A 24,697-nucleotide genomic window follows, 5' to 3' on the forward strand; every position below is an offset into this window, starting at 1 on the left:
CATTCATTTAATAAATATTTACACACCTATCATGTGTTTATAACTACTTTAATTTATATGAGAGAATCAAAGGAAATAAAAGACAAGGTTCCTGCCTTTGAATTGTTTATAGTCTGTCTGGAGAGACAAGAGGTATCTGTACATTAACACTTAATAATTTCTAGTCTCTTCCTGTTCTCTCCAGACCAGATCCACATTCCCAAGGGAATACCAGCTACTTAGTTCCAACTAATATCTGGGTGAAGGGCAGGGTTGCACCTGAACACAGTAAAAGTCTCCTTTTTATGTTCTTATACACCTAGCAATCCCCGTTGTAGTTGTCCTGTAGCACTGTTTTATATTGTCCACTCAATTCTAGTCTAGAATTTATCCGTAATAGGAAAATTTATCTTAGAACTAAGAAGATTGGTCTTCATTGTATGTTAGTAGAGATCACTCTGTCTTTCTTATATTTTTGTGTGTGTTCATATGTCTGTGCATTTATGTTTGTATAATTATGTTCAAATATAATGTTCCAGATGGCTAAGTAAATGTGACCAACAAGTCTCTTTCACACCGTATATACTTACATGTTTTCTTTGGTTTGTTTCTGCACCTACTTGGTAAGGGGGTATTGCTTTTGGAGACATTATCTTTTCCTTTCATAGACTATATATGTGCTCTCCAGTAAAAAATATACGACTCCACAGGGGTTAAGGATGGTGGTTGAGGGGAGTGGGAGGAAGGTGGGCATACTTATGAAAGGTCAACACTAGGAATCCTCGTGATAGAACTGTTCTGTCTTAACCGTGCATGATAATACATGAAGCTGCGGATGTGATAAAACTACATAGAACCATGTATACGCACATAAACCCACATGAATACAAGTAAAACTGAGTAAATCAAAATAAGATAGGTGAATTCATCAATGCAGTATCCCAGCTGTGATATTGTACTATAGTTTTGTAAGATATTGTCATTGGGAGAAACTGAATGAAAGATATGTCAGATCTTTATTATTTCTTTCAACTGAATGTGAATCTATAATTATCTGAAAATAAAAGGTTTCACTAAAAATAATAGCAATTTATAGGCGTCTGTGCTGAAAGATAATTTAACATATATAGTTGCAGGAAGTACATTGACATATCACGCTGAGTATGAATTCAGTAAAGTTGCAAGATATAAAGTTAATATAACAAATCTATTGTGTTTCCATACACTAATAATGAACTATCATAGAAATTAAGAAAACAGGTGCACCTGGCTGGCTCAGTTGGTTAAGCATCCGACTCTTGATCTCAGCTCAGCTTGTGAGTTTGAGCCCTGCATCTACTCTGCCAGTGCAGAGCCTACTTGGGATTTTCTCTCTCTCCCTCTTGCTGCCCCTCCTGCACACTCTCTCTCTCTCCAAAAAAAAAAAAAAATCTGTAATAAAGGGGAAATACTTTCAAGTATTGACTTCTTTGAAATTTGCTAATGGAAATTACTTGAGTCTATGAATTGTCTTAAATATGTATATTTTATTGTAGGAGTGAGATACTATACATTATGCCCCAGAAATAGGCATTTTTTTTCTTTCTTATACTCCTTGCTCCTGTACACATTTACTCTTTTGTGTCATTATTTATTCTTTTATTTTCTGTCTGTCATTATCTGATTTTTTTGGTTTTTAAGTGTGTTGCTATTCTTGACTGAAAGGTGTTTGTGGAAGAGCTGGTGTTTGAAAATTACTTATTGGGTCTTAAGCATATGCAAATAATATATGCAATAGTTTTCTTTGAAAATTATCATTATTAACAGAACTTTAAGTATCTATGGGCATCTTAGGAGGAAATATTTCAATGGGATTAATTTAACTTCAATTTTTATTCTTTTCAATACAGTCTTTCTCAAATTCTGAGGCTTGCAGAATTCACAAATTGAGATTTGGCATCATTTTCAGAGAAAGACCTTCAGTAATGTGTAAGTAGTTTTTTTTTTTTCCCATTTGATTTGTTTCTATTAGCTGTTTTCTGTGTTGAACACTGTATAGTTAATTTACCAGTCACTTAACAGAATTTGGTCTGGGACCTCATCAAGATAAAAGACTTCAATAATGCAAAGGAAACATTCAACAAAACTAAAAGGCAACTGACAGAATGGGAAAAGATATTTGCAAATGACATATTGGATAAAGGGCTAGTATCCAAAATCTATAAAGAACTCACCGAACTCCACACCCGAAAAACAAATAATCCAGTGAAGAAATGGGCAGAAGACATGAATAGACACTTTTCCAAAGAAGACATCCAGATGGCCAACAGGCACATGAAAAGATGCTCAACGTCACTCCTCATCAGGGAAATACAAATCAAAACCACACTGAGATACCACCTCACACTGGTCAGAGTGGCTAAAATGAACAAATCAGGAGACTATAGATGCTGGAGAGGATGTGGAGAAATGGGAACCCTCTCTCCCTATTGGTGAGAATGCAAACTGGTGCAGCCGCTCTGGAAAACAGCGTGGAGGTTCCTCAAAAAATTAAAAATAGATCTATCGTATGACCCAACAATAGCACTGCTAGGAATTTACCCAAAGGATACAGGAGTGCTGATGCACAGGGGCACTTGTACCCCAATGTTTATAGTAGCACTTTCAACAATAGCCAAATTATGGAAAGAGCCTAAATGTCCATCAACTGACGAATGGATAACGAGGATGTGGTTTATATAAACAATGGAATACTACGTGGCAATGAGAAAGAATGAAATCTGGCCATTTGTGGCAACGTAGATGGAACTGGAGAGTATTATGCTAAGTAAAATAAGTCGGTAGAGAAAGACAGATACCATATGTTTTCACTCATATGTGGATCGTGAGAAACTTAACAGAAGACCATGGGGGAGGTAAAGGGGGGAAAAAAAGTTACAGAGAGGGAAGGAGGCAAACCATAAGAGACTCTTAAATACTGAGAACAAACTGAGGGTTGATGGGGGGGGGGGGTGAGAGGAAAGTGGGCGATGGGCATTCAGGAGGGCACCTGTTGGGGTGAGCACTAGGTGTTGTATGGAAACCAATTTGACAATAAATTATATATTTAAAAGAAACCCAGAATTTGGCATATATTCACCACATAATGATGACGAATAACAAGTGATACAAAATACCTTAGGGGGAGCCTGAGTGGCTCAGTCAGTTAAGCGTCCGACTTCGGCTCAGGTCATGATCTCATTGTTTGTGAGTTCAAGCCCCGCATCAGGCTCTGTGCCAACAGCTCAAAGCCTGGAACCTGCTTCGGATTCTGTGTCTCCCTCTCTCTCTGCCCCTCCCTGCTTATGCTCTGTCTCTCAAAAATAAAAATAAACATTAAAAAAATTAAAAACAAAAACAAAACACCTTATTGTAAGATGTCTTATGATGTGCCCTGGGTCACTATTACTGACCATTATTGGAGGCATCATCCTCAAGTAAAGAATACTGTATTAAAGAACTTGAATTCTTGCCTTGTCTGCCTCTAACTAGCTAGGTATTTAGTTTCTTTGACTCTAAAATGAGGGATTAGTCTAGGATGAGTAATAAGATCCTTTCCCCTTAATAATATCCCCTTAATAAATGTCTATTCCCAGCTTAAGTTTTTTGTTGTTGTTACAGTAAATCTAAGGTTAATGATCGTCCAAAAGGGAGCTCTCAAATTACCTAGTTTTGTTTTGATTTGTGTGTGTGTGTTGGTTTTTGCTTGGGAATAGATATTGAGAGAGAAGGTGGCTCCAAATTAGGAAATAAGTAAGCCCCCCTTGCTCAAGGAATTTACCTTGCATAGTCCATTGACTTGGGTTAAAATGCTTATTTCTTTTTTATTTTATGAAAGGTTTTTTTTTTTGTTTTTTTTTTTTTTAATGTTTATTTCTGATAAGAGAGCATGAGCGGGGAAGGGGCAAAGAGAGAGGGAGATTGAGGATCCGAAGCAGTCTTTGCACTGATAGCAGCGAGCCCGATGCGGAGCTCGAACTCACAAATGCGGTGTGATCTCACAAACCATGAGATCATGACCTGGGTCAAAGTTAGACACTCAACTGGCTAGGCCACCCAGGTGCCCCTAAAAAGCTTATTTTTAAAAATTCATGTTTGGGATGCCTGGGTGGCTCAGTTGCACTCAGATGACTCTTGATTTCAGCTTAGGTCATGATCCCAGGGTCATGGAATCGAGACTTAACATTGGGCTCCACGCTGAGTATGGATTCTCTCTCTCCCTCTGTCCCTCTCCCCCTCTCGTACGTGCTTGCTCTCAAAAAAATTTAAAAAAAAGAAAGAAAGAAAGAAACTCACCCTATTGTTAAATATACAAATAAGGTTTCTTTCCTTTCAGAATCTCCATAGAATGCTGATACTGAAGGAGTGCCAGTTTTCAAGGAGATGGGGGAAAGGGACAGTGAAGTAAGGGTCACGTCTATGCATGGGGCTTTTGGGGGGAAGATCGTACAGAACTTTGGGCAGGTTGAAGGCCAGCGCTTGAAATCTGGAAGGGTGATAGGAGAAAAGACAATGAGAGGTGGAATAAAAATATAGAAAGAAGGAAAGAAAAAGTATAGAAAGAGATGTGGAAAAGTAGAATTAGACAGGAAACTCCTTAAAGGCAGAGGCTATTGCTTTCATCAGTATTGTCTATCACCAGCTTCTAGAATAGTGTCAGATCTGAATAAGTATTTATGAAAATATCGTTGAATGAATTAATGAATCACTTACTCGTAAACTTCTAATTTTGCCTAAGGCCCTGATGGTTATGGTTATTCGTTACTAGATTCAAATCATCTATGTTATCTATGTCTGCTCTACATTCAACAACTACAGACAGTATTTAAGGTATCGAGGTTCAGAAAATTAAGTATGAATTATAGAAAAAAGACCTTACATTTAGTATAATATGCTTCAGGGATTTATTTTTTTAGTTTTTAGTTTTTTATATTGTTTTTATTTTAGAGAGTGTGTATGAGTGTGCAAGCCGGGGAGAGGAGCAGAGGGAGAGAGAGAAAATCTTTTTTTTTTAATTTATTTTATTTATTTCTGAGACAGAGAGAGACAGAGCATGAGTGGGGGAGGGACAGAGAGAGAGGGAGACACAGAATCCGAAGCAGGCTTCAGGCTCTGAGCTGTCAGCACAGAGCCCGACGCGAGGCTCGAACTCACAAACTGTGAGATCATGATCTGAGCCAAAGTCGGTCGCTCAACCGACTGAGCCACCCAGGCACCCCTATACCACATCTTCTTTATCCATTCATCAGTCAGTGGACATTTGGGCTCTTTCCATAATTTGGCTATTGTTGATAGTGCAACTATAAACATTGGGGTGCATGTGCCCCTTCGAATCAGCATTTCTGTATCCTTTGGATAAATACCTAGTAGTGCAATTGCTGGGTCATAGGGTAGTTCTGTTTTTAATTTTTTTAGGAACCTTCATACTGTTTTCCAGAATGACTGCATCAGTTTGCACAAATATTTTTTTTAAGCACCTGCCTATCATACTTTAGGTACTAGCCAGGAATGTAAAAATGTGGTAGTAGTTATAGTGTATAGTTCTATTTGATGGAATATTGTATAGCCCCTTAGTATAATTATGAAGGTTATAGCAGTTTAGAAAAATACTTATTAAATAACCGTATAAATATTGATATCCTATATTGTAATTGTGCATGAGGATGAGAAGGATGTTTTTTGAGGGCACCTGGGTGGCTCAGTTGATTGACCATCTGACTTCGGCTCAGGTCATGATCTCATGGTTTGTGAGTTTGAGCCCCGCTTCAGGCTTACTGTGTCAGTGCAGAACTCATTTCAGATCCTCTGTCTCCCTCGCTCCCTGCCCCTCCTCTGCTTGCACACACATGTTCTCTTTCTCAAAAATAATTAAACATTCAAAAAAGAGGAAGTTTTCTGTTCTCAGAGAAAACTAGGAAACAAATATAAACCAGATTTATTGTTGTGAATGGAATTGTTGAATTTCTTTTCCTTTTGGTTATTTTGTACAATTCATAAAGTTTAAATGAAAATCCAAATAAACTTAAGTTTAAAAACAAATATGATGAATATGTATCAGCCAGAAAGAGGAAATAGTGTTTTGTGAAAGAGGAAGAGAGCAAAACTAAATTTGTCAGACAGTAGATAAGTTGGTTGGAAGAACAATGAGAGATGAAGTTTAAAAAGGATGGAAATGAGGGTCTCTGGTTTTGGTAATGTAAGAAAGGATGAGCTAGATTACATTCTTAACTGTGGAATTACTTTGTAAAAAAAGAAAGTTTTTTCTAGCTTGTTTATTCAAGTGAACTGGAGTGAGGGGTAGTTGAACTGGTCCATTGTGTTATCGCCCATTTTCATATGTAAGTTTTGAGCGTGTGACTTTTTATCATTCCCTAAGAGACTTTTGTTCCTTTTACCATTTGAGTAATAGTTTATAATTTTGCAAAACTTCTATGCTCAACTTTGTTTTTCATATATCTTAAAAATGTTACCTCTGATTTCCACTCTTTTCTTGTCCTTAAAGTTAGCCTAGGTAGCAAATGCTTAACTACTTTGACCTACTGGAGTGATAGAAGAAATACAAAAGACTCTGAATTGATTGGGCAGATATTTAAAGTGAGAAGAAGAACAGGGGCATCTGGGTGGCTCAGTTGGTTAAGCGTCTGACTTCGAGCTCTGTGAGTTTGAGCCCTGTGCTGACGGCTCGGAGCCTGGAGCCTGCTTCAGATTCTGTGTCTCGTTCTCTCTGTCCCTCCCCCACTTGCACTCTGTCTTTCTATCTCAAAAATAAATAAGCATTAAAAAATAATAAAGGGAGAAAAATAAACCAGTCTCTATTAGTTGCTGAATGGGTAAGAGCTTTCTTATAATGATTTCTTAATTTAGTTCTCATAAACCTTTTAGGAATAGAGAGCACATCCTTCTTGTTTGCGATTCTTAAAGAAAATAAATGTACTTTGAAGTGAAATACTAGCTGAGCAGGTATCTGAAATTTTAAGATGGCTGTAAACATTTTATAAACTAACTCCTTAAGCTATCTATATCATGTTGAACAAAGAAGAATTAAAAAACAATGACTGGTTAATGACATAGTATTATCATTATTCCAACTTGAGTAAAGTTATGTCAGGGTTTTTCTATTACTGATTATTTACAGAGCTGTTGGATCAACTCCTTATTTTGTGTGGCCCCCAATTTAAATGCATTCAAAGACATTTACTTCCAGGGGAAAAGAAAAGAAAAGAAACTTACCTATGTACCCTCTAATTTTTTGGGGGGGTTTGCTCTCATGCACTACACTAAAAATCCAAGTTTTGCGTGTAACTAGGAATCCTTTTTCCAAGGAACTGTGGGTAGTTCTTGGCAACGCAAGGCATTTTGTCTTAATATATATGTAGTATTTTTCATGAGGATTGTAATTTTTACACACCAATGGAAGTCTGTTGCCTAAATGGAATTGTCAAAAAGTACAGTTGTGAGATTGTCAGTTAAGTGTTCAACTTTGGCTCAGGTCATGATCTCATGGTTCGTGGGTTTGTGCCCTGCATAGGGCTCTGTGCCGACAGCTTGGAGCCTGGAGCCTGCTTCGGATTCTGTGTCTCCCTCTCTCTCTCTCTCTGCCCCTCCCCTGCTCATTCTCTCTCTCTCTCTCTCTCTCTCTCTCTCTCTCTCTCTCTCTCTCTCAAAAATAAATAAAAATTAAGAAAATACTGTTGTTCACTTTTATATTAAAGATTTTCAGTATTTTCTTTGCCTTGTAATTTTTAACGATATCTTCCCTCTAGGTTCTAAACCTCAAACTTACTTTGATAACACTTGATTTAAAATAAAAAATAGAGATGCATTTTCAGTATTGTAGACTTTATAGACTTTTTTTTGAGTGAATTAAAGGGCATTTAGTTCTTGCAAGAAGTCACCTGGAATGTCGCCAACTATGTCCTTGGCATTATATACTTGGTCAGCAGTGCCTTAAAATATTTTGTTTACCTTCCTAACCACTCTCCCCAAATGAATAAATGGAAAACAACAACATCAAGGCAAGAGAACTGGGATCATTTACTTCTCTGTCAATAAATGTAAGAGGATTTTAGTGCCACTTTAAAATTGATTATTTTCTTATATGTGTTGATGAAGAACAATAATTTGTTCCCTGTTAGTAGTTAACTGTAGTCAGTAAATGAGATCAAATCATTAAAATTTGTGAGTCAGAAAGATATAACAAAATGAATTTTTCATACAAATTTCTCTCAAATATCTGCTTATTAGTATAATAGCTGTTTTTATTTCCAACAGTTAAGGTAGTAGCTTTCAAAAGAACGTATTAAATACATGTATGTTTTCATCATGGTACTGTTTTCATCCTCTTTCCCTTTTTTCTGCATAGAAATACATAAAACTATATAGTATGCAATAGTGACTATATGCTTTAGTTTAAATAATACGAAGTTAGGGGGGTGCCTGGCTGGCTCAACTGGAAGAGCATGCGACTTGATCTTGGAGTCGTGAGTTCAAGACCCACGTTGGGTGTAGAGATTACTTAAATAAATAAATAAACTTAAATAACATGAAATTAGTCTAGGGAAAAGGAGAGTATTTAAATGTCTTCATTATAATGAAAGGAAAGTGTTTTACCAAGGTATTTTTAAGATTTGTATCTACCATGAGCTTATAGCTTAAAATTCATGCACACGTAAAAGCAAATAAACATACATAGAGGCTTGGTTACATAACTTTTGACCTAGAAATTCTAGTTCAATAAATTTATTCTGAAGAAATACTAGGAATTGTAGCTAGGGCACTTAGGTGGCTCAGTCATTAAGCATCTGATATTGGCTCAAGTCATGATCTCAAGGTTCATGAGCTCGAGCCCCACTTTGGGTGAGCCACACCTCTCTCTCTCTCTTCCTCCCTCTCTCTGCCCCTCCTGGGTTTCTCTCTCTCTCTCTCTGCTCTTGTTCACATGTGCCCTCTCTCTCTCTCTCTCTCAAAAAAAAAAAAAGTTGTAGCCATAGGTTTATGTTCAAGATTATTCATCATAGCACTTAAAAATATTAGCAAAGTAAGTAAAAGTAAAAGCGATGAACAATAAAGAAAGAGCTCAATAATGTTCTATTCATTAAAAAAAAAAAATACTCTGCAGGGGCACCTGGGTAGCTCAGTCGGTAGCATCTGACTTTGGCCCATGTCATGATCTCACAGTTCAAGCCCCGCATCAGGCTCTATGCTGACAGCTCAGTCTGGAGCCTGCTTCAGATACTGTGTCTTCCTCTCTCTCTGCCCCTCCCCCACTCATGCTCTGTCTCTTTGTCTCTCAAAAATAAATAAACGTTAAAAAAAATTTTTTTAAATACTATTGCAGCCATTAAAAAACACAAAGACTATGTAATGAAATGAAGAAAAAAGGTTTAATACAGAAGTGCTTTAAAAAAAAGGTGCTTTTGTTCTCCTACTTTTTAGAAATGGATAGATGATCAATTGGGTAAAACTACATGTTTTTATGCAGCACCTGTTACATGTAGTCAGCTGACGGTGACTACTCTGTGTTTAACTCAGGAGACAAGTTATTACTTTCTCTTTACTGTCGGGCTAGGAACCATTTCTGAAAAGTTTAAGCCCTTTATTTTGTGCAGAAATCTTATGTGTAAGGGAATTGCCACATAGGAGTCATATACATATAAAGGAAGTAGGAACATTTGATCCTCTTTAGGTTTGTTTTCTAAGCAAACAGCAGGAATATTTACAGAGTATATTTGAGCAATGGATACAGATTCTAAGAAATGTGGCATGAATTCTGAAAACTCATTGCATTAGCAATATAGGAAATTTGGTAAGTTTTGGGATTATGATGAAAATGGTGATAATTATATTATAAACAAGTCTACCCCATAAAAAATTGTTTGCCCTCAGTTATTTTACAAAGGAAAATTCCTACAAAGGAAATATTCCTTTGTATTCCTACATATTCCTAATATTCCATATTCCTACAAAGGAAAATGATTTAGCATTTTCTAAAGCATGTTTTGAGGGTGTTTTTTCTAGTTTTTAAGTGGGAAAATAGGGTTCACCAGTTGTTCAAATAGACTTGGGAAATCCTGGGCTAAGCAAAGTTAACAGGTACCTTTTTCAAAGTACTGTTGAGACATAAATATTTTTATATATTTTATTATAAATATATGAAAGAGGCATGAAGTGTATATACCCAATTTATTTGAACACGGAATCCTTTCTTTGCATTTATTGAAACTAAGTTTAACATGAGACGTGTGTTGGAAAATATCTGCTCTATATATTAAACTTTTTTCTTATAACTGTTACATAAGCAATGACAGCACTCTGGGGGGGGGCATATTCTCCTAAAGAAACAAATAAGGTTTAAATGACACCTGAAGGAGATTTTGCTATAAAGTGTTTGCAAACACATAATGGAATTTTACTTTGCGTATTTTTTCTTTGAATTTTTTATAAGCATGTATTAACTTTTAACATCTCTGCCCTAAGTACTTGTAGTATTTGAAGTTCCTCTGTTTGTTGTATCTGTTGAGACTCATTCAGGGTGGATTTTTCTTTGTATGTTTTTATAGTTTTGGAATAGGAGGTCATCTTCAGCTGGGGTTTATCTGTGGAAAACCTGGGTTGAGGGTGTTCCCTTCCAGAACTGTTTTGTATTTGCTTCCCCCAGGGTACCACTAGCCTGGGAACACAGTTATTGTTAATATCTGTTTGGAGCTTCTTGGGACAATGGAGATGGCTTAAGGTCAAACTTCATATCCAAGTATGAGTAGGCCTGTTGTTATACCTTCACATAGGAGACTTTTTACCTCCTCCCTTCCAAAAGCTGGGCCCAGATTGAGGCCCAGTATTATCTCACTGTACCAGCAGATGGATTTTTTAAATCCACTCTTTAATGGGGGATATAGCCCTTTGCAGCTCTTGTCTTTATGCAGATGTTTCAGTTCTAATTCCCTATCTTATGTGGTCCCAAAGCCTTGTCTCCGGTCCCTGTAATGCCTTTTAAAACACAAACCCCCTGATTACCGATGAGACGAGATCAGCAAACTTCCCCCACCCATTATCAGCTCATATGCTGCACTCTGGTCTTTGGTTTTCTCAGTGTTTTGAGGCCCTGGGGATTTCATTTTTACAGGTTAGTCTGTGCATTTACAAGATGTGTTTTGTTGTTGTTTGTGCTGTCTACTTAGGTAATCCAAGCTTCCACGTTGTTAAAAATGGAAATTCATGTATTCAGAAATTCTTATATTCAGAAAATAGTGCTAAATCCATTCCTATTTCTTAAAGAGGCCACACATTTTACATATTAAAATGAAATGTGTAATAACAGTACTGTGTTTATCAGGGAAGTGGTGTTCTTTTTATAGATTTTCATTTTTATTTACGCACAAACCACTTCTATTTATTTAGTTTATTAGAGGAGAATGTTAGTCTTTCACTTTCTTTTTAGATGTAACCTTCTGTAATGGAAGATGATTGAAGATAAGGGGCCTCGTGTTGCTGACTACTTTGTTGTAGCTGGATTAACTGATGTTTCAAAGCCTCTGGAAGAAGAAATTCACTTCAATGATGCCTGTCATAAAGTAGCTAAACCAAAAGAACCTATTACAGATGTTGCCGTTATTATTAAATCTCTTGGGGAGGAAGTGCCACGGGATTATATCTGTATTGATGTTACTCCAACTGGATTGTCAGCTGATCTCAATAATGGAAGTCTTGTGGGGCCACAGATTTACCTTTGCTACAGAAGAGGAAGAGATAAGCCTCCACTTACAGATCTGGGGTAAGTTGTTTTTTTTTTTTTTAAGAATTGTTGTTATTGATCCAAATAATATGTCTTGTAGATTTTGAAGTTCACTGTTCAATTCATTCATTAATAGATATGTGGCAGCTTTAGAAAAATAGGGGCATGATTAGAATCCTGTGTTGTCTTTCTGTGTTCCTTATACCATTTGAGTGTTCCTTTGTCCTGCAGGTTCCCAGCACTTTCATCTTGGTGGAATTTCTTTCTGTTAAATAAACTTTTTTTTTTCTTTTGAAAGTTTCAAACTTCTACAGTAAAGTACCAGAAAACTAGTGTTTTTTCCTGACCGTAAAAATTTTAATCATTTAAAAAGTACTAGAAAAGGGTGGCTTTTGAGCATCAGTTGTAATGATCATTGTAGGTGGATACTTAAATCTGTATGCATCAAACAAGGATCTTGGGGTAAATTAGTGCTCTACTTAGGATATGATACAGAACTTAGGGCTTCTTTTTCCCATAATAGCTTTATTGAGATAGAATTCATATACCATGAAATTTACCGATTTAAAATGTACAATCCAGGGGCGCCTGGGTGGCTCAGTCGGTTAAGCGTCCGACTTCAGCTCAGGTCACGATCTCACGGTCCGTGGGTTCGAGCCCCGCCTCGGGCTCTGGGCTGATGGCTCAGAGCCTGGAGCCTGCTTCTGATTCTGTGTCTCCCTCTCTCTCTGCCCCTCCTCCGTTCATGCTCTGTCTCTCCGTGTCTCAAAAATAAATAAACGTTAAAAAATAAAAAAATAAAAAAATAAAATAAAATGTACAATCCAGTAGTTTTCAGTATAACTTATAAAGTTGTGCAACCATCACCACAATAAACTTCAGAACATTTTTATTATGGCAGAAAGAAAGCCTGTACTCATTTTAGCTGCTGTCCCATTCTGCCTGACCCCCTCAGCTCAAGGCAATGCTTACTCTGCTTTCTGTATCTATGGATTTGCCTACTCTGGACATTTTATGTAAATGGAATCATATTCTAAGGCAAAAAAATAATACATTTTGTGCCTGGCTTCTTTCACTTAGCATTATGTTTTCCAGGTTTATTCGTGTTGTAGTATGTGTCAGTACTTCATTCCTTTACATGGCTGACTAATATTCCATTTATGGATGCACCATAAATTGTTTGTTTTCACAATTTATTCATCAGTTCGATGGACATGTGGATTGTTCCCACTTTTTGGTTATTATGAATAATGCTGCTGGAAATAGTCATATATAAATTTTTATATGGTCATATGTTTTCATTCATTTCTCTTATATATATATATATATACTTAGGAGTGCAATTGCTGGGTCATTTAATAACTCTGTTTAATCTTTTGAGGAACTGCCAGACTGTCTTCCCAAAAAGCTGCATGACTTTGCATTCCCACTGGCAGTGTATGAAGGTTCCAGTTTGTCCACATCCTAGCCAGCATTTTGTATCATTGTTTTGATTGTGGCTTTCCTAATGGTATCTCATTGTGGTCTTGATTTGCATTCACTTGATGGCTAATAATGTTGAGCATCTTTTCGTGCATTTACTGGCCATCTGTAAATCTTTTGAGAAATGTCTATTTAGAATCCTTTACCCATTTTTTAACTGGCTTATCTTTTTATTGTTGAGCTTTGAGAGTCCTTTATGTATTCTAAATGCAAGTCACTTACCAAATATATAATTTACAAATATTTTCTCCCATTCTGTGGGTTGTCTCTACACTTTCTTTATGGTATCCTTCGAAGCTGAAAAGTTTTTAATTTCAATCAAGTCTGATTTGTCTATTTTTTCTTCGGTTGCTTGTGTTTTGGCATCCTCTCTAAGAAAGCTTTTACTAATCCCAAGTCATGAGGATTTACACCTAAGTTTTTGTCTAAGGGTTTTATACATTCAGCCTTTATATTTCGATCTTTGATCTGTTTTGACTTAATTTTTGTATATGGTCAAGGAAGGGATCCAGCCTCAATATTTTGCTTATGGATATCCAATTGTCCTAGCACCATCCCTTGAGGAGATCATTCTTTCCCCATTTTCAAAAATTAGTAGGTCATAGACATATGGGTTTATTTCTGGACTTGCAACTTCTATTTTATTTGTCAACATGTCTGTCTTTGTGCCAGTACGCAGTTTTCAATACTGTAGCGTTGTATTAAGTTTTTACATTGGAAGTGTGAATCTACCAGCTTTGTTCTTTTTAAAGATTGTTTTGGCCACTCTGGGTCCCTTGAATTTCCATATGGATTTTAGGACCAGCTCATCAGTTTTTGCAAAGATTGGGGCTCTTTTTAAAAGATGAGTATTTGTGTGTGTGCATATATATATACATATACACACACACACACACACACACACATATATATTTACATTTATATATTTCTCTTTTACATGTATATGTAGTTTACATTTTTTAAAAGGAACCCAAATATTTGCAGAAGTTGACATTATATACATTATATAATATGTATTATATATACAAAAGGAGAATATATAAGTGTAAAGGTATCTACATAAGATATAGATATAGATATATCCATATACACATGGGACAAAAGAGGAACAACACTTTAAAGGTAGAAAAATAAGATGCCCACTGAAAAACTGAAAGAAAAAGGCCAAAGGAAAGCTACAGGTAGCTCTAATAATGTCTTCAAAATAGATGAAAAGTTTATAAGGAATGAAGATTAGCTTTATTGTTTTCATTACTCAGTTGCAAAAAAGGCATGAGTTTAACTTACAATCTTTGAGTTAAAATTGGGAAGGGGGTGCCTGGGTGGCTAAGTCAGTTAAGCATCTGACTTCGGCCCAGGTCGTGATCTCATGGTTTGTGGGTTCGAGCCCTACATCAGGCTCTGCGCCGAGATTGGGGAGCCTACTTGGGATTTTCTCTCTCTGCCCCTCCCCCGCCTGTGCTTTCTCTCTTTCTCTCAAAGTAAATAAATAAACTTCAAAAAATAAAAACAGAGAAGATATCAACATCCCTACTGATGTTACCAGTAGGGGCTATAAAAGTTTCATCTCCTATTATATTAAGTCTGAAAGGGGATAGTCATGTTTACTAATGCCTAAGGGGAGATAGAATGAATTGGAATTGGAAGAGCTCCTGAAATTTCTTCCACTTTAAAAATTCTGTCACTTAATGTTTGATATCAAAAAGTTATACTAAAAATCAATTTTTGGGCGCCTGAGTGGCTCAGTGAGTTAAGTGGCTGACTCTTGATCTCAGCTCAGGTCATGATCTCGGGGTCATGGTTCAAGCTCCATGTTGGACTCCATGCTGGGCATGAAGCCTACCTAAAAAAAAAAATAATAATTTTGGTTCTATTAATTCATGAATGAATTATAGTAATTTTAAGTTGGTTTCAGAACAGCTACTATATTGCTTCTTCTAAAGCTTATATATTTAGTAAATGGCTTGGGAAAGTAAGCCAGCTGTTAGATCTTCTTTTCAAAAGATTAGGTAATTTGCTCCTATGATCACTGATCATCATCACAATTCTAACTTGTGAATAAAATGAAGGGAATGTTGCAGATTCTCGTTAAGGTGTTGAAGTTTCCTAGTTTAGAGGTGAGGACTTTTCCAAGCACATGAAGGATTCTCCAATAGTGAAGAACTTAAACTGGAATGTAAATTAACCATCCTTTTTTTTTTTAATTTTTAAAAATTTATTTTGAGAAGGGGGGAGGGGCAGAGAGAGAGGGAGAGAGAATCCCAATCAGGCTCCATACCCAGAGCAGAGCCCAACTTGGGACTCAGTCTCATGAACCATGAGATCATGACCTGATCTGAAACCAAGAGTCAAACACTTAACCCACTGAGCCACCCAGACACCCCAAATTAACCACCCTTACAACTATCCTAACTTGTTGTCATTGGGGAGGATAGAGCATCATTTTTAACAGCCTTTGAAAAGCTTAGTTTAGTTAGACAAGAAAAGTTCCTAACAATTTAAAAATCAAAAGTAGTAATGCAAGTACTGGATTTAACAACACAATACCTGATTAAAGAAAATCGTTATCAAATATATATTCCATATCTTTAAAAAATTTGAGGTGATGGTAGTTTGTTGGTGGTGGTTTGTGTTATATTTAGATTTCTTATTTTCAGTTGAGCAGCTGTTTTCCAGTTCTGTCAAGATCCTGTGAGTTAGATTATTTTTAATGTTTATTTATTTTTGCGAGAGAGAGAGAAAGAGATTAGGGGAGGGGCAGAGAGAGAGGGAGACATGGTATCTGAAGCAGGCTCCAGGCTCTGAGCTGTCAGCACAGAGCCCCATGTGGGGCTTGAACCCACGAGCAGTGAGATCATGATCTGTGCTAAAGATAGATGCTTAACCCACTGAGCCCCCCAGGTGCCCATGTGAGTTAGATTTTTCAATGTTGTAGCCTCTCTGATTAGTGCAAGGCTCAGAGAGGTTAAATATCTGCCCAAGAGAATACAGCTAGTAGCCAGTAGTAGAAATTTGAATTGAAGTGTGTTTAATTTCTCTCTGTTATAGTACCTTTTTTTTTTAAAGATTAAAGAAAACAAAACAGAAAAGCAAGATCAAAAGGGAGAGAGGGAAGAATAAGCATTTAAGCTAACATTAGGATAAACATAGTTGCTATAATTCTAACTATCAAATCTAACTCCAAATTTTCAAAATAGAATGTTCAGAGAAAAATTTCTTTAAGTTTGCAGATGGTCATGACATAAAGGGAAATTAAAAATTATATTACAGTGAAATAATTTGACCAGTTTTTGGCACTTAATTTTATTTGAATTATGGGATTTTATAAAAGGAAATACTGACTGATGTTGAGGATATTGCCTGTTACAACAGTTTTTATAGCAAATGCAGAAACACACTTAGTGTAGTAGAGCTTTAAATTTTCATTGGCTCATGCCAAGTACAAATCAGTGAATTCTCTGAGGGAATAGACTGATGTTACTCCAGTATGACATTTTCCTTGTATCCCCAAGTACTTTTTAGAAGACTTAAGGAACAGATGCCTGGCCTGCCCTTTAATAAAATCCTACCATTTTACCACAATAAAGAAAAAGAAGAAGGAAAAAAAGCCTATGTCTTTCACCCATCCTTTCGATTAAAGGTGGATTTGAGGTTATTTTCTCTTTTGAAAACCTAAAACTGTCTCTTAAACCTGAGGGAAGCGTTGGAAGTAAAAGTGTGTAAGCAGGTTCTATACTGTCTGGCAAGGAGCCTTTTGTAAAAGTATAACTTTGGCTAAAACCAAGTTGCTTTTTCTAAAAAAGATGCTTGGTTTTAGAGACAAAAATAAACACATCTGTTAAATGGAGTGCCACAGCAGGTGCGTCTGCACTTAATCCTTGCCTTTCTGTGGTTTATGCCAACAAACCTAAGAGGTAATCTGACTTTTCCTTACATTATTTTAATTTTGGGCAGGGAAACCATTACCCTTTAGTTTTACACGGGATGGTTCAATTCAGACTTGCTGTAAGATTGGAATATCTGCTACGTTTAAGGATCAGTTGATGATACCTGAAAATATTACCTATCCTATTTGAAGATGTTTTGCATTTGTGTAGTTATTTATGTATTTTTGTTTTAGGGTTTTATACGACTGGAAAGAAAGATTGAAACAAGGGTGTGAAATTATTCAGAGTACTCCATATGGACGCCCTGCAAATATTAGTGGCAGTACCTCATCACAAAAAATTTATATCACTTACCGAAGAGCCTCTGAAAACATGACTCAGAATACGTTGGCTGTCACAGACATATGTATTATCGTACCCAGTAAAGGAGAAAGCCCACCACACACATTTTGCAAAGTCGACAAGAATCTCAATAACAGTATGGTAAGTGACTTGTTTTGTACTGGTAAAATTAGCCACTGATGAAAAGAACATGATTTAAAATCTTTGAAAAACAGCAGAGCATAATAACTGAATTAAAAAATATGTTTTTAAAGATAGTGGATCTTTCCTTTTTGGGAAAATAGTTGTACTTTGAAAAGGAACTGTGCAAAAAGCAATTTGGCTTTTTTTTTTTCTTCCAATTTAAAGATTATTTTTCCCCTTACTGGAAAAGTAATACACTAGCCAAGGTTAACCCCTTCAGTTGTGCGCTAGATCCCACATACTTACGTATTTGAGGACATGGCTTCAGCAATGTTTCTACTTTTTAGGAATCATTGGTCTTTCTCTATTGCATTATTTATTCCAGCACGCAAAGCCTACTGCAATATTTCCCATCTTTACAAAACTTCTTGACTCGTATGTTTGCCTCTGTCTATTGCCTCATTTCATTGTTCTCCTTTACAGTAAAACATCTCAAAAGACGTGACTATATTCTGTCCCCTTCCTCACTTTGACTCTCTCTAGCTTAGGGTTTTGTCTCTACCATTCCACCAATATTGCTCTTGCTGTTGAATTCAGTGGTTTTAATTTGCAATTTTTCAGTAGGTTTTGACATAGCTGATCACTTCTTTCTTGAAACAGTGGCAGGAAGGTAAGATGGATTCTCTTCCTGAGTACTCTGTAGCTCTTTCCTCCTACCTTACCCATCATTCCACTTCTGCCTTTGCTAACTCCTTCCCTTTGCCCTAATCTCTATATGATGCAGTGAAAATTGTACTCTTCTAGTTACTCAGGCTAAAAACCTTGAAGTAATCCTTAACCTTTCTCTTCTACTTTTCATCCAGTTCTTCTGTAAATTCTGTTGACTCCAATTTCAGAACATATCTTGAACTTGACCAATACTCAGCCTCTCCATTGCTACAACTCTGGTCCAAGCCATAATCCCCTTTTAACAGGATGGTTGCAATAGTATTCTAATTTAGGAGACAGGCAAATTTTCATTTAAAGGGCTAAATAATAAGTTTTGTGGGTCATATACAGTCTCTGTCACATATTCTTTTTTTTAAACCCCTAAAAATTAAAAACTAGTCTTAGCTCAGGTGTACAAAAACAGGCCTTGGGTCAAATGCAAGCCATTGTGTGCCAGATCCCTGGTCTAACTGATCAAGGCTTCTACTTCTTCCTACAGCCTATTCATCATGTAGCAGCAAGAGCGATCCTTGTAAAACATAAATTGCATCCTATTCACTCCTCTGCTTACAACCCTTAATGGCTTCCCATCTCACTCTTAGTCAAAGTCCTTTCAGTAGCCTTAAGGCTATGCATGATCTGTAATTGTCTTTGTTCTTTTATTGCTGTTTTAAATTTTAAAAAGAAATGTGTGCCACCCCCCAAAACATTGAGAGGGGGAGCAAATTGTAGGCCTATGAAGTGAAAGTTCTTGTTCTTACTTTGATCTTTTGTAATCCCTTTCCAGGATTACCAATTACTGATTTGGCTTGTGTCCTTTCAGGCCTTTTGTCCTTTCAGATATGTGTGCAATATACATAATGTGAATGAATTCATCCTTTATTTTTCAAAAATTGGAACTTTCTATATATTCTGATAGAAGCTTTTTTCCACTATCCACCTTCATGAGTTAATAGAACTCTCTATTTAATTCTTATAATAATTATATACTATTCCAGAAAATAAGAATAAAAAGTAATGATTACAAGTTATTTCCAGTTCTTCCCATTATTAGTGATGCTGCTTTGATCAAGCCTGTACCTTTTTCTTTGTGTATTTTTTGGAGTGTCTCTGGAAGAATAAATAATTATAAGTGGAATTGATGGGTCCCTGGGTATGCTGTACATTTTGAAAAGTGTTGACACATTGCTCTGAAAGGGTTGTGGCACTTTCATTAAGAATTCCCTTTCCTGAGGTACCTGGGTGGCTTAGTCAGTTAAGCGTCTGACTTTGGCTCAGGTCATGATCTCACGGTTCATGGGTTCGAGCCCCGCATTGGGCTCTGTGCTGACAGCTCAGAGCCTGGAGCCTACTTCAGATTCTGTGTGTGTCTCTCTCTCTCCCCTCCCCCCACTCACACTCTGTCTCTTTCTCTCACAAAAATAAACAAACATAAAAAAAAAAAAGAGAGAATTCCCTTTCCCTTGGGGTGCTTGGCTGGCTCAGTTAGAACATGTGACTCTTGGTCTCAGGGTCATGAGTTCAAGCCCCATGTTAGGCATGGAGCCTACTTTAAAAAAATGGTTGTTATCAATCGCTTTTTAATTATTGACTAATAAAGCAAGAAATCATTCTAATTTTAATTTGCATTCATTTCATTACTGTGGAGGTTGAGCATATTTTAATATATAACTGCATTGAATGGCATAATATTACTGCATTAAATGGATTTTGCCACAATGTATTTATTCCATCTTCTATTGTAAGACATTTAGATTCAATTTATTTATATTATAAGCAAAGCTGTTATGAACATAATCACAACTAAATTTTCCATAGAATAATTTACATTTATTGAGCTCTTATGTGCTATTCACTATTCTGAGTATTTCATATCCATTAATTCAGTTAATTCACAACCCCCTGGGTAGTGTTTCCCACCCACATTTTACAGAGAAGGAAATTTGAGAGTTAAAAAGGTTGTTTGCCCCAAGGTCATTCATACCTTCAGTAAGCAGGTGAACCAAGATTCGGACCCAAACTATAGAACTCTAGAACCAAACTCTTAAACACTATACGGCATTGCTAAATTATTCCCTTATGATATGTCCTGAAATTTGTAGATCAAAGCTTTACTTTTAAGATTTTTATCCAGAAAGGCTTAACCAATTATAATCCTACCAACAAAATATGAAAGCTGGGTTTTTTAAATATAACTTTGTAAATAATTGGATTTTTAATCACAAATTTTCAAACTTAATTTCTTAATTATCCCAAAACAGATATGTACATTGTCCTGTTATAACTATGTAAATGAATACTTTGCTGAGATTTAAGATATTTTTTAAATGTTTATTTATTTATTTTGAGTGAGAGAGAGTGAGTGCGTGTGAGCCGGGTAGGGATAGAGAGAGAGAGGGAGAAAAGAAAAGAGAGAATCCCAAGCAGTCTCCTCAGTGTCAGCATAGAGCCCAACGCAGGGCTCAATCGCATGAACAGTGAGATCATGACCTGAGCCAAAATCAAGAGTCAGACACTTAACCTACTGAGCCACTCAGGTCCTCCAATATTTAAGATTGTATACATACTTATTAAGTTTTTATTATGGGAAGTTGATTTTTTTTAATTATTATTCTCTTTTCTGTTAAGCTAGCAACATGAGAAACACTGAAGGTTTAGATAAAGCTAGAAGAGGAAGAACTGGGGTGTATTGATCTGTGACTGGATATAGTACAGATTTTGAGACCCTGAAAAATATTTTTAACTCCCTCAGTAAGACAGTAAAATAGATTGGTGTTATAGTGGTTAAGGTCAATATAGCCGAGTGGTTCAGAGCACAGACTGGAGCCAGAGTGTCTGGCTGTGAATCCTAATTCTGACACTGGCTCTGTGACTTTGGGCAAGTAACTTTGTCTCTCTATGCATCGATTTCACAATGGTAAAATGAGGATGATAATAGCATCTAAGTTATTGTGATGATTAAATGAATTTACAACTGTGTCCCAGTACACATGGGATGTGTGAAAGCACTAAATGTGTATTATCTGTATCTTTCAATTCTTTAAGAAAATTTTCTTTAAGAAAAACCTGCAACTTTAGGTAGTATCAGTATCTGTTTAAAATTTTTATTTTTTTTCAACGTTTATTTTATTTTTTGGGACAGAGAGAGACAGAGCATGAACAGGGGAGGGACAGAGAGAGAGGGAGACACAGAATCGGAAACAGGCTCCAGGCTCTGAGCCGTCAGCCCAGAGCCTGACGCGGGGCTCGAACTCACGGACCGTGAGATCGTGACCTGGCTGAAGTCGGACGCTTAACCGACTGCGCCACCCAGGCGCCCCTCTGTTTAAAATTTTTAAATAGGTAATTCAAAAAATAGATATTGACATGATCCAAATTGTATCAAAAAAGAATAGTCTGCAGCAGTGTTACCCCTAATTAGATGACCTTTTTTTTTTTCTTGTCAACAGCCATTCACACACAAAATGCCCTATCCTTTTGTGCCATCCTTCCATATTATTTTGATTTGGTGATAACATGTGATAGTTGGAGAGATTATGATGGAAAAAAAAGATCATGGTAGCAAACAGTTTTACAAGCCTTATGTGGTACTGATAGTGATGTCAAGAAGAGTTTTTTTTTTTTTTTTTAATTTTTAAAGCTTATTTATTTATTTTGAGGGAGAGAGAGAAAGCATGAGCAGGGAAAGGGCAGAGAAAGAGGGAGAGAGAGAAAATGCCAGGCAGGTTCCATGTCAGCACAGGGCTCGAACCCATGAAATGTGAGATCATGACCTGAGCCAAAGTCTGATGCTCAATTGACTGAGCCACCCAGGCACCCCGTAAGAAGGGTTTTTAAGCTTTTATGACACAATGTCCTGCTTAATATCATTTCAGATTTGGGTTGGAATTTTAGCAAGATTATGCAGGCTCACAGGTAACTTGCCATTTTCCCATTGGTGAATTTTCCATTTATTTTGTGGATTTGTTGGGTTTTGACACAAAGTAAATTGATAATGTCATCAGAACCGTTTCTAGGTTTTATTAGTTAATCAGGGTGCTCAAGGTAGACTTACTGCATTGAAACTGAACCCAGAGATAGGAATTTTCTATGTTTTCTTATCCTGAAACATTGGTCCCAATGTTGTCAGCATTTATTCTCTACTAAAAGAAGGAAGAGGAATGTAACACAGTGTGAACAGAAATGGACTCCACCTAAGCTAGTGGATTTGAAATCCAGATATGTGATTAGACAGGTTCCTTGATTCTTTGTGCCTCAGTTTCCTCGTCCACGATATAGGGATAAAGTTGTACTTTATTTTTGTGAAGATTAAATGAATTAATATTTTTAACTAACTTAGGATACTGTCTGGTACACAGAGAGTGCTATATAAATATTAGCTATAAATTTGGTTAACTCTGCTTCATCAGTCCCTTTTATGTGTACTTAATGTCTGGGGAAAAGCTTTTGTTTCCTTTTTTCAATTGAGATACAATTGACATTCAGCAAGGAAGAGCTTTTTAAATTTAATTTAATTTTTTAAATGTTTATTTTGAGAGAGAGAGGGAGAGAGGCAGGCAGAGAGAGCAAGAAAATCGCAAGCAGGCTCTGCACCCTCAGCACAGAGCCTGACACAGGGCTCCATCTCATGAATCGTGAGATCATGACCTGAGCCAAGATCATGACCTGAGCTGAAATCAAGAATCAGACGCTTAATCGACTGAACCACCCAGGCACCCCAAAGAAGAGCTTTTTAAATTTTATTTTTGCCCAGTACTTAAGCTCCTCCTAAAATTTTTAAGAAATATTACCGGAATAAAATCCCTTAAATGTTTATTTTCTTATCCATACATGTATCGGTCCTGAGTATAGGGAAACTTGCCTGATCTTAGCAGTTGATGTCTTTTTTTTAAGTAGTGGGTTGTGTTTATTTTTGTTACCAATCTTTGTTTCCATCGACTGTAAGGTAGTAAAAGCAAATTTTGTTCTTTGAAGCAGATGTACAGGGACTTCTAACTCAGAAAATTTTAAATAAACATCCAATATAGAAGACTTATGTTCATATCTGTCTAATGTATATGTAAAGAATTAGGAAGTGGTAGGGATTAAATTAATGATGTGTTGATAATACCCAGCAATAGTTACGTAGCTGACTCTTTTTTGAAGGTTAGGTAGCTTGAACAAAAGTCATCTATCAGGTTTCTAAACCAGGGAAAAAAACAAAAGACCAAGGTAATGGATGTGAGATGTGTGGTGAATCTTTCCTCAAATTCCTACCTGATATTTTGTACCAGGCTTATAGCTTTGGCCTCAAAAAGAATCTTCCCCACCCTCCCATTAAGCTTGTGGAAAGACTTTGCAAGAACTATTTGTTTTCAAGTTTTGGACTGTAAGACTTAAATGATTTAGACTTTGACTGACTTACAATGGAAGCATATTTTAGAGCCAGAAAAGATCTTAAACTGCTCATGTGGTTTAAAACTGCTAGTCTGGATGCTTTGATTCACACAGCTAATTTCTGGCAAATTTGTGACCATCTCCTCACTTTTTGACTCATCGAGAGTATTTTTTTTAAATATTCTATCCAAATGGCTTTTGTTTTACAACCATTTAAGAATGTTCATATTTGAGGGGAGCCTGGATGGTTCAGTCAGTTGAGCGTCCAACTTCAGCTCGGATCACGATCTCATAGTTTGTGAGTTCAAGCCCCATATCAGGCTGTCAGCACAGAGCCTGTTTCAAATCCTGTGTCCTCTTCTCTCTCTGCTCCTCCCCTGCTCACTCTCTCTCTCTCTCAAAAATAAATAAACATTAAAAAAAAAAAAGAATGTCCATTAAAAAAAAAAAAGATTTATCAGGATTGTTTAGAAAAGTAGAGTTAGTAACTAAGCAAGTAATTAAATCATGTACCTATTTCCTAAAAAAAAAAAAAAAAAAAAAAGACATTTGAAAGTGTGTACCACAAATGGGTACTGAATTTATAAATTAAACTTTTATTTTATTATTACTATCTTTATTTTTTATAGAGAGAGAGCAAGTACAAGCAGAGGGGAGGGGCAGAGGGAGGCTAAGCAGGTTCCATGCTGTCAGCACAGAGCCTGATGCCATGCTCAGTCTCACGAACTGTGAGATCATGACCTGAGCTGAAATCAAGAGTCAGTCACCCAACCAACTGAGCCACCCAGGTGCCCCAACTTTACGATATGTTTCTAGTTATTAAGAGACTACTATAATAGGGTGCCTGGGTGCCTCAGTCAGTTTAGTGTCTGACTTCAGCCCAGGTCATGATCTTACAGTTTATGAGTTCGAGCCCTGCGTCAGGCTTGCTGCTGTTAGCACAGAGCCTGCTTGGGATTCTCTGCCCACCGCACCCCCCACCACCTGACGTGCTCTATCTCTCTTTCAAAAATAAATAGCCATTAAAAAGGAATTTTAAAAAGAGACTACT

The 24,697-nt window shown here is 36.6% G+C and overlaps 1 protein-coding gene across 1 annotated transcript in view; it reads left to right on the top strand.

The window, feature by feature from the left end:
* The window catches only part of DENND4A (DENN domain containing 4A), a 132,051-nt gene that overhangs the window by 25,521 nt on the left and 81,833 nt on the right, over positions 1–24,697 (top strand). The window contains exons 2-4 of the mRNA XM_053888937.1: positions 1,869–1,947; positions 11,435–11,767; positions 17,331–17,580. Coding sequence (XP_053744912.1) covers positions 11,457–11,767; positions 17,331–17,580 — 561 coding nt within the window. The 5' untranslated portion in view covers positions 1,869–1,947; positions 11,435–11,456. The remainder of the gene's footprint in view (positions 1–1,868; positions 1,948–11,434; positions 11,768–17,330; positions 17,581–24,697) is intronic.

The sequence above is a fragment of the Panthera pardus genome, unplaced genomic scaffold (assembly GCF_024362965.1).
Source record: "Panthera pardus isolate Hobbes unplaced genomic scaffold, ASM2436296v1 HiC_scaffold_24, whole genome shotgun sequence".
NCBI classification, from domain to species: domain Eukaryota; kingdom Metazoa; phylum Chordata; class Mammalia; order Carnivora; family Felidae; genus Panthera; species Panthera pardus.